Genomic DNA, 16,314 nt, shown 5'->3' on the forward strand with positions numbered 1-16,314 from the left:
TTCTTCTTGTTATAATTTTCATGTTTTTTTCTTCATTACCCACCCTTACTCTTCAAGTCTGCTAACTTAATTGTAAAAGGTCTGAATTGGTTACTTATTTAGTTTAATTATTATTATTTTTATGAATACCTTAATACCAAAAATATGCTGCTTAAGGAATTTCATATGTAAGGCTGCCACTAGCCATTATACTACAACCATGTAATTATATTGCAGGGCGAGGGGAACCGGGGAGGGAGGGCTGGAGGCTAGGGAGTAGGGGGAAGGGGAATGGTTTATAGAGAGCGTCTTCTGGGTGGGGAGATTTCCCTATGGGTCCTGCTTTTTATTTTACATCCATGGGCTTATCAACACTAAAGATAACAATTACGTTTTAGAAAAACAATGGCAACACTAACTATTCTCTCGTGAAATTTGAAAGGCCTAAATATTCCTGTCAAATGTTCCAGCTGTCATAATATTCTAGCAAGAAACCATATAGAAATGCTCCAAGAAACACACAAAATGACGCACATGGAATAAGAACCAGTTCTGCAAACTGGCTGCTTTTTCATCAGCCCCAAACAAAACTACGGGTGTAATCATAATGATACAGAAGAAACTCAAAATCACAGTCCTTGGTAAAGGCATGTTTGGATGACTGAGGTGCCCAAAGTAAACTTCCTGTTACTCAGGCCCAGAAGCTAGGATATGCATATGCATGGTAGTATTGGATAGAAAACACACTAACGTTTTTAAAACTGTTAAAATAATGTCTGTGAGTATAACAGAACAGCACCTGGCAGGCGAAACCCAGAGGACAATCCATCCAGGATTTTTTGTTGTTGTTGTTGAGGTCATTGGATTTTCCAATGCTTTTCTATGGGAAAGCCTCATTATTAAGACCCAGATTGCAGTTCCTATGGCTTCCATTAGATGTCAACAGTCCTTCGAAATTGTTCAATGTTTTGTTTTTTGAAAAATGAAGAAGTATTCATATTCTTTCTAAGTGTCACTCAGGTGGACTCTAGTGTTTTGCAATTTACCGGATGTTGTCAAATCGATCCTGGTAACGGGATTCTAGCCGTAAGGGATCCCTACGAGGTTTTAAACGTATCCATAATGGAAAGAAAATAGCCTTTATTAATGTGTATGCTCCAAATTCATATGATCCTAAGTTGTATGATTCTCTGAACAGCATGTTGTTGGAATTAACTGAAGACCAGCTACAATCTACAGGAAACCAAGGTTCTCCAACATGTACTCTCTGATTACAACCAGATTGATGCTTGGTGAGCTCATAGCCCTAAAGCAAAAGAGTACACTTTCTATTCAAACCGGCACAAAACATTCTCCAAAAATCAATTTCGTACTCTTATCTACTCCTCTATTTGATTTAATCAAGAAAATGGAAATTCAACATATGAGCCTGTCTGATCATCATGCTTATTACGGCCAGATACATATATCAGAATATCCTAAAAGAGCCACAAGATGTTGCTTTAATGTTACTTACTACAAAATCATATTTTCTGTGAAGAATTTGAAACGGAATTGAATGAATTCATAATGATTAACAAAAATTCAGTCGACGATCCTCCGATTTTATGGCACGCCATTAAAGGTTTTATTAAAAACAAAGCAACTGCATTTGCATCTGGGCTGAACAAATCACAATTAAAGAAGATATCAGAATTGGAAAAGTTGTTAACAACGTTAGAACGTTCTCAACAAACACTTTTTTGAGATCATGTAGTGACTACTCACTTGAAAGTCAAGACAGAACTAAATCTATTGATAAGACAGAGAACATCATTTGCAATCCATCGAGTTAGACTCAACCATTACTTCCCATGGTAATCGACCCAGTTATCTACTGGCTAACAAGCTATTGAATCTGAATCAGGTGAATTACTATCAGAACCCAAATGAATCAACCAAAGATTCTTCAGTTTCTATAAAGAATTGTACACTTCTGATTGTAAATCCACACCATCCTTTTATTAAAGAAATAAGAACTCCTCTTCTCTCAACTGTGGAAGCCGGCTTCCTGGGAGCCCAAACCTTTCTCCATGAACTCATGGGGCATTGGATAACATGAGTAGGCAAATTACCTGGTTGGGACAGTATGTAGTGTTAATTTGTTATAATTTTATTGTTGCTCTTTAAATCATTTATTTTTCTAATTTATTTATTTTTATTTTTATTTTTTATTTGTTTTAAGTTCAGTTTATTTTAGTAAATGCTTTCTTAACACTTGTTTTTCTTAAAACTGCATTGTTGGTTAAGGGCTTGTAAGTAAGCATTTCACTGTAAAGTTGAGACCTGTTGTATTCGGTGCATGTGACACATAAAATATACTTTGATTTGATTCTTGAAATCAATTTCAAATGTGACTCATTTCAGGAAACTAGGCGTATGTCGCGCGTTACTACTTCACAGGAGACTCATTTGAAGGTAAACTTTCTTTTAAAATCAAAATGCGTTTTTTGGCAGAAATGCCTTCTTGAACATTTGAACCTTCATGTGCCTTAATAACAAACTTGTATGTCATCTGTAAATACGAATATTTTTTTTTAAATGACGTGCCTAGTTCATTTAGCCACAGAAAACCTTCCCACTAGCCTTGATTGGCTGAGATAATGAGGGGGCTGGAAATGCCGAGAGATCGAGTTTTGAAATCAGTGGAATTAGAGTATGATAGCTAAAAACACCTCTCTCCAGATTACATATTTAAACTAAGGGAGAAGCGTCCAACCAGGTATACAGTTAAAATAGCTACATTTTCAGATATTACATGTTTCTAATTTTGTCAGAAAGTTGTTTTCATTTCAAGTGTACTGTTAGCTAGTTAGCTAACGTTGGCTAGCTGGCTCGCTGGCTAAGGTTACTTGTATTCTCTGTGTAGTAATATTATTCGTATCTCAGAGCCATTGGACTAATTAATATGATGAAAATAATACACAGTGCCTTCGGAAAATATTCAGAACCATTGACTTGTTCCGCATTTTGTTACATTACAGCTGTATTCTAAAATATATTAAAAAGATTTAAAAAATCATCATCAATCTACACACAATACCCCATAATCACAAAGCGAAAAAAATGTTTTTGCAAATGTATTAAAAATCTAAAACACCTTATTTAAATAAGTATGCAGACCCTTTGCCATGAGAGTCGAAATTGAGCTCAAGTGCATCCTGTTTCCATTGATCATTCTCGAGATGTTTCTATGTAGGAGTGGCTACGGGACAAGTCTCTGAATGTCCTTGAGTGGGCCAGCCAAAGCCCGGACTTGAACCAGATCTAACATCACTGGAAAGACCTGAAAATAGCTGTGCAGCAACGCTCCCATTCAAACCTGATAGAGCTTGAGAGGATCTGCAGAGAAGAATGGGAGAAACCCGCCAAATACAGGTGTGCCAAGCTTGTAGTGTCATAACCAAGACGACTCGAGGCTGTAATCGCTGCCAAAGGTGCTTCAACAAAGTACTGAGTAAAGCGTCCGAATACTTACAGTACCAGTCAAAAGTTTGGACACACCAACTCATTCAAGGGTTTTTCTTATTTTTACAATTTTCTACATTGTAGAATAATAGTGAAGACATAAAAACTATTAAATAACACATCATATGTAATCCTGTAATAACCAAAAAAGTGTTTAACAAATCAAAATATATTTCATATTTGAGATTCTTCAAAGTAGCCACCCTTTGCCTTGATTACAGCTTTGCACACTCTTCAGGTTCTCTCAATCAGCTTCACCTGGAATGCTTTTCCAACGGTCTTGAAGGAGTTCCAACATATGCTGAACACTTGTTGGCTGCTTTTCCTTCACTCTGCGGTCCAACTCATCCCTAACCATCTCAATTGGGATGAGGTCGGGTGATTGTGGAGGCCAGGTCATCTGATACAGCACTCCATCATTCTCCTTCTAGGTCAAACAGCCCTTACACAGCCTGGATGTGCGTTGGGTCATTGTCCTGTTGAAAAACAAATTATAGTCACACTAAGCGCAAACCAGATGGGATGGAGTATCGCTGCAGAATGCTGTGGTAGCCATGCTGGTTAAGTTTGCCTTGAATTCTAAATAAATCACAGATAATGTCACCACCACACCATCACACCTCCTCCTCCATAATTCACGGTGGGAACCACACATGCGGAGATCATCCGTTCATCTACTCTGCGTCTCACAAAGACACGACGGTTGGAACCAATAATCTCAAATTTGGACTCATCAGACCAAAAGGACAGATTTCCACCAGTCTAATGTTCATTGCTCCTGTTTTTTGGCCCAAGCATATCTCTTCTTATTGGTGTCCTTTAGTAGTGGTTTCTTTGCAGCAATTCCACCATGAAAGCATGATTCACACCGTCTCCTCTGAACAGTTGATGTTGAGATGTGTCTGTTACTTGAACTCTGTGATTACATTTATTTGGGCTGCAATTTCTGAGTCTGGTTGGTCTAATTATTTTATCCTCTGCACCAGAGGTAACTCTGGGTCTTCCTTTCTTGTGGCGGGCCTCAAGAGAGATTTTTGATGGATTTTGAAACTACACTTGAAGAAACTTTTAAAGTTCTTGAAATGTTCCGCATTGACTGACCTTCATGTCTTAAAGTAATGGACTGCCATTTCTCTTTGCTTATTTGAGCTGTTCTTACCATAATATGAACTTGGTCTTTTACCAAATAGGACCATCTTCTGTATACCACCCCGACCTTGTCACAACACAACTTATTAGCTCAAATGCATTTAAGAAGGAAAGAAATTCTACAAATGAACTTTTAACAAGGCACTCCTGTTAAATGAAATGCATTCTATGTGACTACCTCATGAAGATTGTTGAGCTACCAAGATGATTGCGCTCAGGTCTGTTCAACGCTGGCACAACCAATCAGATTCCACTCTTCAAGATTGCTTCGATCAGTGGACTGGGATATGTTCCGCATTGCGGCTATCAACTAAATACGCTGAGTCGGTGAGCGAGTTTATTAGCAAGTGCATCCGCGATGTCGTCCCCACAGCGTCTATTAAAACATTCCCAAACCAGAAACTGTGGATTGATGGCAGCGTTTGCGCAAAACTGAAAGCGCGAACCACTGCTTTTAGTCAGGGCAAGGTGACCAGAAACATGACCGAATACAAACAGTGTAGATATTCCCTCCTCAAGACAATCAAACGTCAGTATAGAGACAAAGTAGAATGGAAATTCAACGGCTCAGACACGAGATGTATGTGGCAGGGTCTACAGTCAATCAAGGACTACAAAAGGAAAACCAGCCCCATCGCGGACCAGGATGTCTTGCCCCCAGACAGACTAAACAACTTACTTGCTCGCTTTGAGGACAATACAGTGCCATTGACACGGCCCGCTACCAAAACCTGCGCGCTTTCCTTCACTGCAGCCGACGTGAGCAAAACATTTAAACGTGTCAAACCTCACAAGGCTCCAGGCCCAGACGCCATCTCCAGCCGCGTCCTCAGAGCATGCGCAGACCATCTGGCTGGTGTGTTTACGGACATGTTCAATCAATCCTTATCCCAGTCTGATGTCCCCACATGCTTCAAGAGGGCTGTTCCCAAGAAAGCTAAGGTAACTGAGCTAAATGTCTAGCACTCACTTCCGTCATCATGAAGTGCTTCGAGACACTAGTCAAGGACCATATCACTTCCACCCTACCTGACAACCTAGACCCACTCCAATTTGCTTACTGCCCCAATAGGTCCACAGACAATGCAATCGCAATCACACTGCACACTGCCCTAATCCATCTGGACAAGAGGAATACCTATGTGAGAATGCTGCTCATCGACTACAGCTCAGCATTTAACACCATACTACCCTCCAAACTCGACCCTGGGTCTCGACCCCGCCCTGTACAACTGGGTCCTGGACTTCCTGACGGGCCGCCCCCAGGTGGTGAGGGTAGGTAACAACATCTCCACCCCGCTGATCCTCAACACTGAGGCCCCACAAGGATGCGTTCTCAGCCCTCTCCTGTACTCCCTGTTCGCCCACGACTGCGTGGCCATGCACGCCTCCAACACAATCATCAAGTTTGCAGACGACACTACAGTGGTAGGCTTGATTACCAACAACAACGAGACGGCCTACAGGGAGGAGGTGAGGGCCCTCGGAGTGTGGTGTCAGGAAAATAACCTCACACTCAATGTCAACAAAACAAAGGAGATGATCGTGGACTTCGGGAAAGAGCAGAGGGAGCACCCCCCCTATCCACATCGATGGGACAGTAGTGGTGAGGGTAGAAAGTTAAGTTCCTCGGCGTACACATCACGGACAAACTGAAATGGTCCAACCACACAGACAGCGTGGTGAAGAAGGCGCAGCAGCGCCTCTTCAACCTCAGGAGGCTGAGGAAATTCGGATTGTCGCCAAAAACACTCACAAACTTTTACAGATGCACAATCGAGAGCATCTGGCCGGGCTGTATCACCGCCTGGTATGGCAACTGCTCCGCCCATAATCGTAAGGCTCTCCAGAGGGCAGTGAGGTCTGCACAACACATCACCGCGGGCAAATTACCTGCCCTCCAGGACACCTACAACACCTGATGTCACAGGAAGGCCAAAAAGATCATCAAGGACAACAACCACCCGAGCCACTGCCTGTTCACCCTGCTATCATCCAGAAGGCGAGGTCAGTACAGGTGCATCAAAGCAGGGACCGAGAGACTGAAAAACAGCTTCTATCTCACGGCCATCAGACTGGTAAACAGCCATAACTAACCACTATTGAGTGGCTGCTGCCAACATACTGACTCAACTCCAGCCACTTTAATAATGGATACATTTATGTAATAAATGTATCACTAGCCACTTTAAACAATGCCACTTCATATAATGTTTACATACCCTACATTACTCATCTCTTATGTATATACGGTACTCTATACATCTTGCCATGCCGTTCTATACCATTCATATATTTTTTTAATGTACATATTCTTAATAATTCCTTTACACTTGTGTGTATAAGGTCATTGTTGTGGAATTGTTAGGTTAGATTCCTCGTTGGATATTACTGCATTGTTGGAACTAGAAGCACAAGCATTTCGCTACACTCGCATTAACATCTGCTAACCATGTGTATGTGACAAATAAAATTTGATTTGAGAGAATGCCAAGAGTGCGCAAAGCTGTCAAGACTACTTTTTGTGATGTATCGTTGTCTCTACCTTCTTGACCTTTGTGCTGTTGACTGTGCCCAATAATGTTTGTACCATGTTTTGTGCTGCTACCATGTTGTGTTGCTTCTATGTTGTTGTTATGTTGTGTTGCTACCATGCTGTGTTGTCATGTGTTGCTGCTTTGCTATGTTGTTGTCTTAGGTCTCTCTTTATGTAGTGTTGTGTTGTCTCTCTTATTGTGATGTGTTTTGTTCTATATTTATATTTACATTGTATTAATTATTATTTTTTTGTCTCAGGCCCCCGTCCCCGCAGGAGGCCTTTTACCTTTTGGTAGGCCGTCACTGTGAATAATAATTTGTTCTTAACTGACTTGCCTAGTTAAATGAAGGTTAAATCAAATCAAATATATATATATTTTTTAAGAATTTCAAATATAAAATATATTTTGATTTCTTTAACACTTTTTTGGTTACTACATGATTCCATATGTGTTATTTCATACTTTTGACGTATTCACTATTATTCTACAATGTAGAAAATAGTAAAAAACAAAGAAAAACCCTGGAATAAGTAGATGTATCCAAACCTTTGACTGGTACTACATGTAATTGTGATATTTCAATTTTTAATTTTTAATATATTAGCAAACATTTCTAAAAACAAATTTTTGGTTTGTCATTAAGGGTGTTTTGTTTAGTTTGATGTGGGTAGTTTGAGGGGGGAAAAAATATTTAATCCATTTTAGAATAAGGCTGTAAAGTAACAAAATGTGTGGGGGGGGGGGGGGGGAAATCGAGGGGTCTGAATTATTTCCAATTACACTGTATACCAATCCCCCTGCCACAGAAATAAAAGGCAATACCTGCTCAGTTCCGTTCAGAACAAGTACAAGTAGCAGGCTCGGTGACCCCATCTCACATCTGCAATTTGTATAAGTTCCTAGAGGCCCTGGCCCAGGCTATTCAACAATCAAATAAATTACAACAATATCTCTCAATTCTACAGATCACCTCAACTCATTATACACCAACAATAACTTAATTTATCTAGCAATGTACTCAATGGTTTGTAGGCTTCCTTGCTCGCACACGCTTTTTCAGTTCTGCACACAAATTTTCTATAGGACTGAGGTCAGGGCTTTGTGATGGCCACTCTAATACCTTAACTTTGTTGTCCTTAAGCCATTTTGCCACAACTTTGGAAGTATGCTTGGGGTCATTGTTCATTTGGAAGACCCATTTGCGACCAAGTTTTAACTTCTGACTAACCTGACTGATGACTTGAGATGTTGCTTCAATATATCCACATAATTTTCCTGCATCATGATGCCATCTATTTTGTGAAGTGCACCAGTCTCTCCTGCAGCACAGCACCCCCACAACATGATGCTGCCACCCCTGTGCTTCACGGTTGGGATGGTGTTCTTCGGTTGCAAGCCTCCCCCTTTTTCCTCCAAACAAAATGATGATCATTATGGCCAAACAGTTCTACAATACGATCTTTGTCCCCATGTGCAGCTGCAAACCCTAGTCTGGCTTTCTTATGGCGGTTTTGGAGCAGTGGCTTCTTCCTTGCTGAGTGGCATTTCAGGTTATGTCGATATAGGACTCATTTTACTGTGGATATAGATACTTTTGTACCTGTTTCCTCCAGCATCTTCACAAGGACCTTTGCTGTTGTTCTGGGATTGATTTAAACTTTTCGCACCAAAGTACCTGAGCGGTATGATGGCTGTGTGGTCCCATAGTGTTTATACTTGCGTACTATTGTTTTTACAGATGAACATGGTACCTTCAAGCGTTTAAAAATTGCTCCCAAGGATGATCCAGACTTGTGGAGGTCTACCATTTTTGTCTGAGGTCTTGGCTGATTTCTTTAGATTTTCCCCTGATGTCAAGCAAAATAGGGAGTTTGAAGGTAGGCCTTGAAATACATCCACAGGTACACCTCCAATTGACTCAAATTATGTCAATTAGCCTATCAGAAGCTTCTAAAGCCATGATATCATTTTCTGGAATTTTCCAAGCTGTTTAAAGGCACAGTCAACTTAGTGTATGTAAACTTCTGACCCACTGGAATTGTGATACAGTGAGTTATAAGTGAAATAATCTGTCTTTTAACAATTGTTGGCAAAATTAATTGTGTAATGCACAAAGTAGATGCCCTAACCTTGACAAAACTATAGTTTGTTAACAAGACATTTGTGGAGTGGTTGAAAAACAAGTTTTAATGACTCCAACCTAAGTGTATGTAAACTTCCGACTTCAACTGTATGTGTGTTGACTGAATATACGCAAGTGATGTCTGCTAAATGAACGCATTCATGGCGCAGACATATAGCCTCGGCTACTAAGCACAGATAAATAAAAACTCAAAACATGCTGTTCTGTTCTTTTGCAATACATTGTCTTAGTATCATATTTTATGACCTTCCTAAACTAAAGCCTTTATATGAAGCAGACAATGTCCTCTTGATGCAGTGAGGGGAGCAGAGAAATAAATGGCTGAATGTGAATTCCATCTCAAATAATTGTAAAAAGTATACATGTCCCAACTGTGGATATTCTTTTAGACCTATAGTCTTTAGCCAATGTTCTCTGTAGACACTCAGGCACAAGCAATTATTGGGGTGGGGTCACACATACCAATGGAGGCTGTGACACTACACAACCAATGCTCCCTGTAGACACACAGGCACAAACAGTTGGGTGGGTGGGTGGGGGTTCACACACACCAATGAAGGGTGTGGCACACTACACAACTTAATTTGTTTCTGTCCAAGAGTCTCCACTCAGCCACACACCTAAGCCTAGCAAACATAGTGTCACGCCCTGGTCAAATTATTTTGTGTGTGGTGTGGCATGGGTTTTTGTATGTGGTGTGTTGGTATTGGGATTGTAGCTTAGTGGGGTGTTCTAGTTAAGTCTATGGCTGTCTGAAGTGGTTCTCAATCAGAGGCAGGTGTTTATCGTTGTCTCTGATTGGGAACCATATTTAGGCAGCCATATTCTTTGAGTGTTTCGTGGGTGATTGTCCTTAGTGTCGTGATGTCCTTGTTCTGAGTTTATGTGCACCAATATTAGGCTGTTTTCGTTACGTTGATTGTTTTGTTAGTGTTGCTTCAGTTTAATAAACATGGATCGCAATCTACACGCCGCATTTTGGTCCGATCCTTGCTACACCTCTTCGTCAGAGGAGGAGATGCATTACTTTTCCAAAATAATGTATATGTCATTAAATTTTAAGAACTCCAAATGCAAGTTAAAAAACATGTATTATTTTTTTCTTTCGTTTATTTTGTAAATATTTTCTTAATATTTTCGCGCATTCGATATGCTGATAAGGTTTAGGGAGCCTTGTTTTCAGATTAGCTGCCTGGTATTGCAACTGCTTGGCCTCCGACCGCAAGGCACTACAGAGGGTAGAGCGTACGGCCCAGTACATCACTGGGGCCAAGCTTCCTGCCATCCTGGATCTCTTAACCAGGTGGTGTCAGGGGAAGGCCCAGACACCCTAGTCAAAGACTCTAGCCACCCTAGTCATAGACGGATCTCTCTGCTACCGCACGGCAAGCGGTACTGGAGTGCCAAGTTTAGGTCCAAAAGGCTTCTTAACAGCTTTAAACACCCCACGCCATAGGACTCCTGAACAGCTAATCAAAGGGCTACCCAGACCCCTCCTTATGCTGCTGCTATTCTCTATTTATTATCTATGCATAGTCACTTTAACTCTACCTACATGTACATTTTACCTCAATTACCTGAACTACCCAGTGCCCCCGCACATTGACTCTGTACCGTTACCCCCTGTATATAGCCTCACTATTGTTATTTTACTCCTGCTGTTAACTTATTTGTTACTTTTATTTTCTATTTTTTACTTGTCTATATTTTACTTAAACACTTATTTTTCTTAACTTCTTAAAGCTTTGTTGGTTAAGAGCTTGTAGGTAAGCATTTCACTGTCAATTCTACACCTGTTGTATTAGGCGCATGTGACAAATAAAATTGTGTGGTCTTAGTGCCAGCATTTATTTGTGGTGGTAAATAAACAGCCACGAAAAGTATAGCTGAGAACTCTCTAGGCAAGTAGTGTGACCTGCAATTTATTACAATATACTCTACTTCAGGCGAGCAAAATCTAGAGCCTTCTTTAGATTTTGTGCACCAGCTGTTGTTTACAAATGTGCACAGACCCCCCCCCCCCCCCTCTGCACGTCTATTCAACATTTGGATAAAATAAATCATGCCATGAATTAAGAATGATTTATTTTTATTTTCACAATGCAATGCGGCATATTGACAACTCAAATGACTTTGAAAGAGCCTTAACCTACAGAAAGCCTATAGCCGACATAACAAAACAAGATATTACATTCAATATAGTTTAGATAACACCGTTATTTAATTGTAACTTAAAAAACAATTCCTGGAATCGAATATAGGCTGCAAAAATCCTACGTATTGAGTATAAGCCTACTGAAACTTTTACCAGCTGCACCAGTTTAGGCCTATGTCCTGCGGATGGCCCATGGCCTGCGAATGACCTATGGCCCGCAGATGGCCCATGGCCTGCGGATGGCCTATGGCATGCAGATGGCCCATGGTCTGCGGATGGCCTATGGCCTGCGGATGGCCCATGGCAGATGGCCCATGGCCTGCGTATGGCTATTCTTTCAGAACGGCTGGCCTTCTGTTGTCTGCAGTTTTGAATTGGGAACTGTCCCACTATGTGCTGAATAGCACCACTCCACGAGCCAACACTCTTTGTTTATGTAATGGGCTGTAAGGCACAAGTATCCTGTTTCGGGAAAATCTTCGGGCCACATCAAGTGCAATTGCGTCAATACCCAAGTTCTCTCTCAACTCCGGGACTACCCACCAGCTGATTTTTTTGGCCCATGCAGGACTCTATAGTGCGAGAGAAGAGAGGCTCTTGGACAGAAACATTCACACCTCCAATAACTTACAAAAGGATCGTCTAATAGCTTGGCTAGGTGTGAAAATTCAGTTTAGGCTACGGATAGATGTTGCCGGTCAGTCATCTGAGTGAGGACATAAGTGAGCGCACCTTCTGAATTAATGAATGATTATGGAATGTTACCGAATAGATAACAACAATAGAAAGAAGCATTTGGTGACATCTCGATATACAGCATTTCCCTCACTCACAACAACAAATGTGCAAAAGTACCCCAATTAGTGGGAGAGGTGGGGGCATCTTCTTGTTGCGCCAATGTGCTGAAGTTTATAACAGCTGTCAGTCAAAACCCATACAGCACTGTGAACTGGAGAACGGGCTACAACAAAAAGAATCGCCAGGATATAATATAAAAAAGAGAATGGAGAATGTAACTAGTTACATTTGAATTGAAACGACCAGATTTAACTGAAAAGAAACAAATGTCGGCCTTTAGGGAGCGGTGTCCTGCGCAGGATGGTTGAGCTAATGTGATTAGCATGATGTTGTAAGCAACAAGAACATTTCCCAGAACATAGACATGTCTTATATGGTCAGAAAGCTTAAATTGCGCTGTTCAATTTACAGTAGCTATTACAGTGAATAGTGAAGAAATCAAAACTATGAAATAACTCATGGAATCATGTAGAAACCAAAAAAGTGTTAAACAAATCAAAATATATTTTATATTTGAGATTCTTCAAATAGCCACCCTTTGCCTTGATGACAGCTTTGCACACTCTTGGCGTGTAGTGATCTGCATGTCGTGATCGCGTTTGGTGTGCGGGGGCAAAATAAATTTATGCACGATGGCGCACGCGCGCAGCCGGTTTGGGTTCCGTGTAGGACTCCAACCATCTGCCTCCTGTGTCTGCAGCTGGGTCTCGGCTTGTGCCTTGATAGGTTACTACATGATTCCATATGTGTTATTTCATAGTTTTGATGTCTTCACTATTATTCGACAATGTAGAAAATAGCAAAAATAAAGAAACCCTTGAATGAGTAGGTGTTCTAAAACATTTGACCGGTAGTGTATACAGTGCATTTGTAAAGTATTCAGACCCCTTGACTTTTTTCACATTTTGTTATGTTACAGCCTTATTCTAAAATGGATGAAATCGTTTTTCCCCCTCATCATTCTACACACAATACCGCATAATGACAACGCAAAAACAGGTTTCTAGAATGTTTGCCTATTTATTTATTTTTAAGTATTCAGACTCTTTACTCAGTACTTTGTTGAAGCACCTTTGGCATCGATTATCCTCAATTCTCCTTGGGTATGGCACTACAAGCTTGGCACACCGGTATTCTTCTCTCCAGATCCTCTCACTCGTCAAATATTTCTAGGGGCTGGCAACTTTACAGATTCGGTCAGAGGAGTGCTGGGTCAGAGGTCAGAGGAGTGCTGGGTCAGTCAGTCTATAGGGTCATCGTGTCAACCACTGTCCACACACACTGTGGGGCTTTTCCACTTCCCACAGATGTGATGGTCGGGATGTGTGCGTGTGTGTTTGTGTGTGCGTACCTGTGGGTCGGACAGGCGGCTCAGGTCTGGGTAGAGGTAGAATTTGATTCCTATGAAGGCTCCCGGTAGGGTGACCCCTCTGATGAGCAGGATACACAGCATGATGTAGGGGAAGGTAGCTGTAAAATACACCACCTGAGGGAACAGGGTTAGGGTTGTACTGTACATACACACGGCTACGGTATGCACAGTGAAAAACAGTACAGCACCAAGAATCACAGATAGCAATGTACAACACAGTGGGTTAAGCAGGTGTCTATTCATAATAAGAAGAAAAAGAGTCATTGAATGGTCTCTACCACACACTCTAAAAAAAAGAGCTACCTAGACCGTAAAAGGGTTTTTCTGCTGTCAACATAGGGAGAACCCTTTTTGGTTCCAGGTAGAACCCTCTGTAGAAAGGGTTCTACCTGGAACCAAAAAGGGTTCTCCTATGGGGGCAGCCAAATAACTATTTTGGAACCCTTTTTTCTAAGAGTGTAGTCATCTCAGCTACAGTATCACGTTATCTGCCAGACTTCAACAGGACCACATACCTAGAGTACTTGGCTGTTCAAAGGTGTTAACAACGCTGAGAAATGCGTATAAATACTTAGAATATGTCCTGAACATATTCAGATCAGACCAGGAGCAACTCTTGGTCCTATTCATTGCCAGAGACTATGCTATTGACTTTTTCAAATGTAAGAGCCTTTCCGGTACCTTTCTATATACCGGTGCTGTTAAGTGGACTAAACTACCACAACAACTTAAAGCTATACCGACCAAAACCTATTTTTAAACGTATGTCAAAAGCTTTCTGATGACTGAACGGTAGAACCATTTTCATGTCTGTTTCTATATAATTTATTGCACCATGCACTTTAAGGGACCACAATATAAATAAATCATTGTATTTCTTAAACTGCCAAATAAAATCACTCAATCAATCAGGATAGGGCTCAGAGGTTCTTCCTGGTCAGGAACTGTATTAGGGAGGCTCACAGAGACAGAATGTAGAGTACCTTGCCAGTGGACTTGACTCCCTTCCAGATACAGAAGTAAACCAGTATCCAGGCTATGGCCAGACACAGAACCAGGTCCCAGTTGAGAGATCCTATATTGTCTATGCCAGAGGAGATACGCAGAACCCTCCGCCTACAAAATCCCAAACACACAAGGGAACAGATAACGTGAGATAACTATAAGTGCATACATGTGTGATTGCTATTTACAGATAACCAAACATGATTAGTAAGCTCTGAAATTACAGAGCAAACATGTACATTATGGAGGTATCTGTAAGGACACCACAGCCCTTAAAATCACCCATAAAGAAGACTTTCTTCAAGCCATCGTGTTTTTGTATTCAGTAGTGCAACACCAGTTGGCAAGACAACGGCCAGTTGGCTGAGGAATAAACAGTAGGCCACCCAGGCTCCTTAAGGAGATGGAGAAACAATAGACTCTTAGTACTTACTCCCAGAACTCAATGACAGGAGACGTGGCGTTCAGACGTGGCTGATTGAACGAGTCATTCCTCCTCTGGAACTCCATGCAAGAATCTTGAGAACAGAAATGCACAACAAGTTTGCACAAGCTCAGTGAGGACACCAGCTATATGGTTTCTCTTGGGAACCCAACCATATTCTAACGTTAGGTAAGACTTACACAGGACACCACCAACTGCTGATGTAAAAAGGCCTTTAGAAATACATTTGATTAATAATTGAGTATAGTCCTGTATGTTTCTGCTCAACCTCTCTCTGTATATGGTGGCATACTGGAGTTTTCCCCATTCGATCGTGTCTTGAGGGCAGAAACAATGTGAATGTTTAGGCAATAAATACGATTGGTTCAGTTAAAGTAATCTCAAATGGTTAGGGTTAGGGGTTGGGTAACATTTGAACCAGCAACATTTCCATGGAGCCATTTCCTCCAACCAATCATATTCCTTCTGCCCTTGAGGAAGAGCTTTGACAAGATTGAATAAGGAAAACGTCCACTGAGCCTATGGTGGATCTCTGACCTGTGTTCCATGTGTTGTTGCAGGAGGCCCAGGGCAGGTCCCAGGTGAAGGAGTAGGACAGGTAGAAGATGGCCCAGGCCAGGACGATGATGTAATAGAAGTTCAACAGAGCCACGATGACTTGTGTGGCATAGCCCACTCCTGCAGCGGGAACCAAGGACAAGTGGAGCATTGTGGTTGGCTATGACAATGCCTTTCAATGTTGAATACAACAACACGCATGAAAACCATGTCTTCATTCACATTGCCGACTCCACCATTTCCCATCCGGTAGCCTCTCTGGCTCCTGTGTGAATGTCTACAGTTATATTGTCCTTATTAGGGGCCAATTGAATGATGAAAGCGTTGGATACTTGATAGTGTGCCAGTGTCAGAGGCATGCCAACCGTTACATCAACCCCCTCCTACTACATACTGGCAGACAAGCATGCACAAACACACACGCACTAAGCAAAAAGTTCTCAAAATGTCTCTCTTATTCAATTCCGTTATGCATACAAGTAGTAGACATGGCTGTAGATAGAGGTAAAATCCACAAAAAAACTATATTTTGTTATTTTTTATAATTAGTCCACTGTTGATATAGTCCCAAAATGTTTTGCCCTTTCAAGAAGCAACGTGATCGTTTTTGAGCGGATTTTTCCCTTTAATCCTGTCCTTGAAACACATTCAAATGCAGTGCAC

General features: G+C 41.3%; 1 protein-coding gene across 1 annotated transcript in view; it reads right to left on the bottom strand.

The window, feature by feature from the left end:
- Positions 1-16,314, bottom strand: part of LOC109897816 (sodium- and chloride-dependent GABA transporter 2) — a 43,315-nt gene that overhangs the window by 17,676 nt on the left and 9,325 nt on the right. The window contains exons 4-7 of the mRNA XM_020492411.2: positions 15,631-15,771; positions 15,082-15,166; positions 14,627-14,759; positions 13,623-13,757 (exon numbers count right to left, since the gene is read on the bottom strand). Of these exons, the coding sequence (XP_020348000.1) occupies positions 13,623-13,757; positions 14,627-14,759; positions 15,082-15,166; positions 15,631-15,771 (494 nt within the window). The remainder of the gene's footprint in view (positions 1-13,622; positions 13,758-14,626; positions 14,760-15,081; positions 15,167-15,630; positions 15,772-16,314) is intronic.

Source organism: Oncorhynchus kisutch, linkage group LG10 (assembly GCF_002021735.2).
Source record: "Oncorhynchus kisutch isolate 150728-3 linkage group LG10, Okis_V2, whole genome shotgun sequence".
In the NCBI taxonomy this organism is placed as follows: Eukaryota; Metazoa; Chordata; class Actinopteri; order Salmoniformes; family Salmonidae; genus Oncorhynchus; species Oncorhynchus kisutch.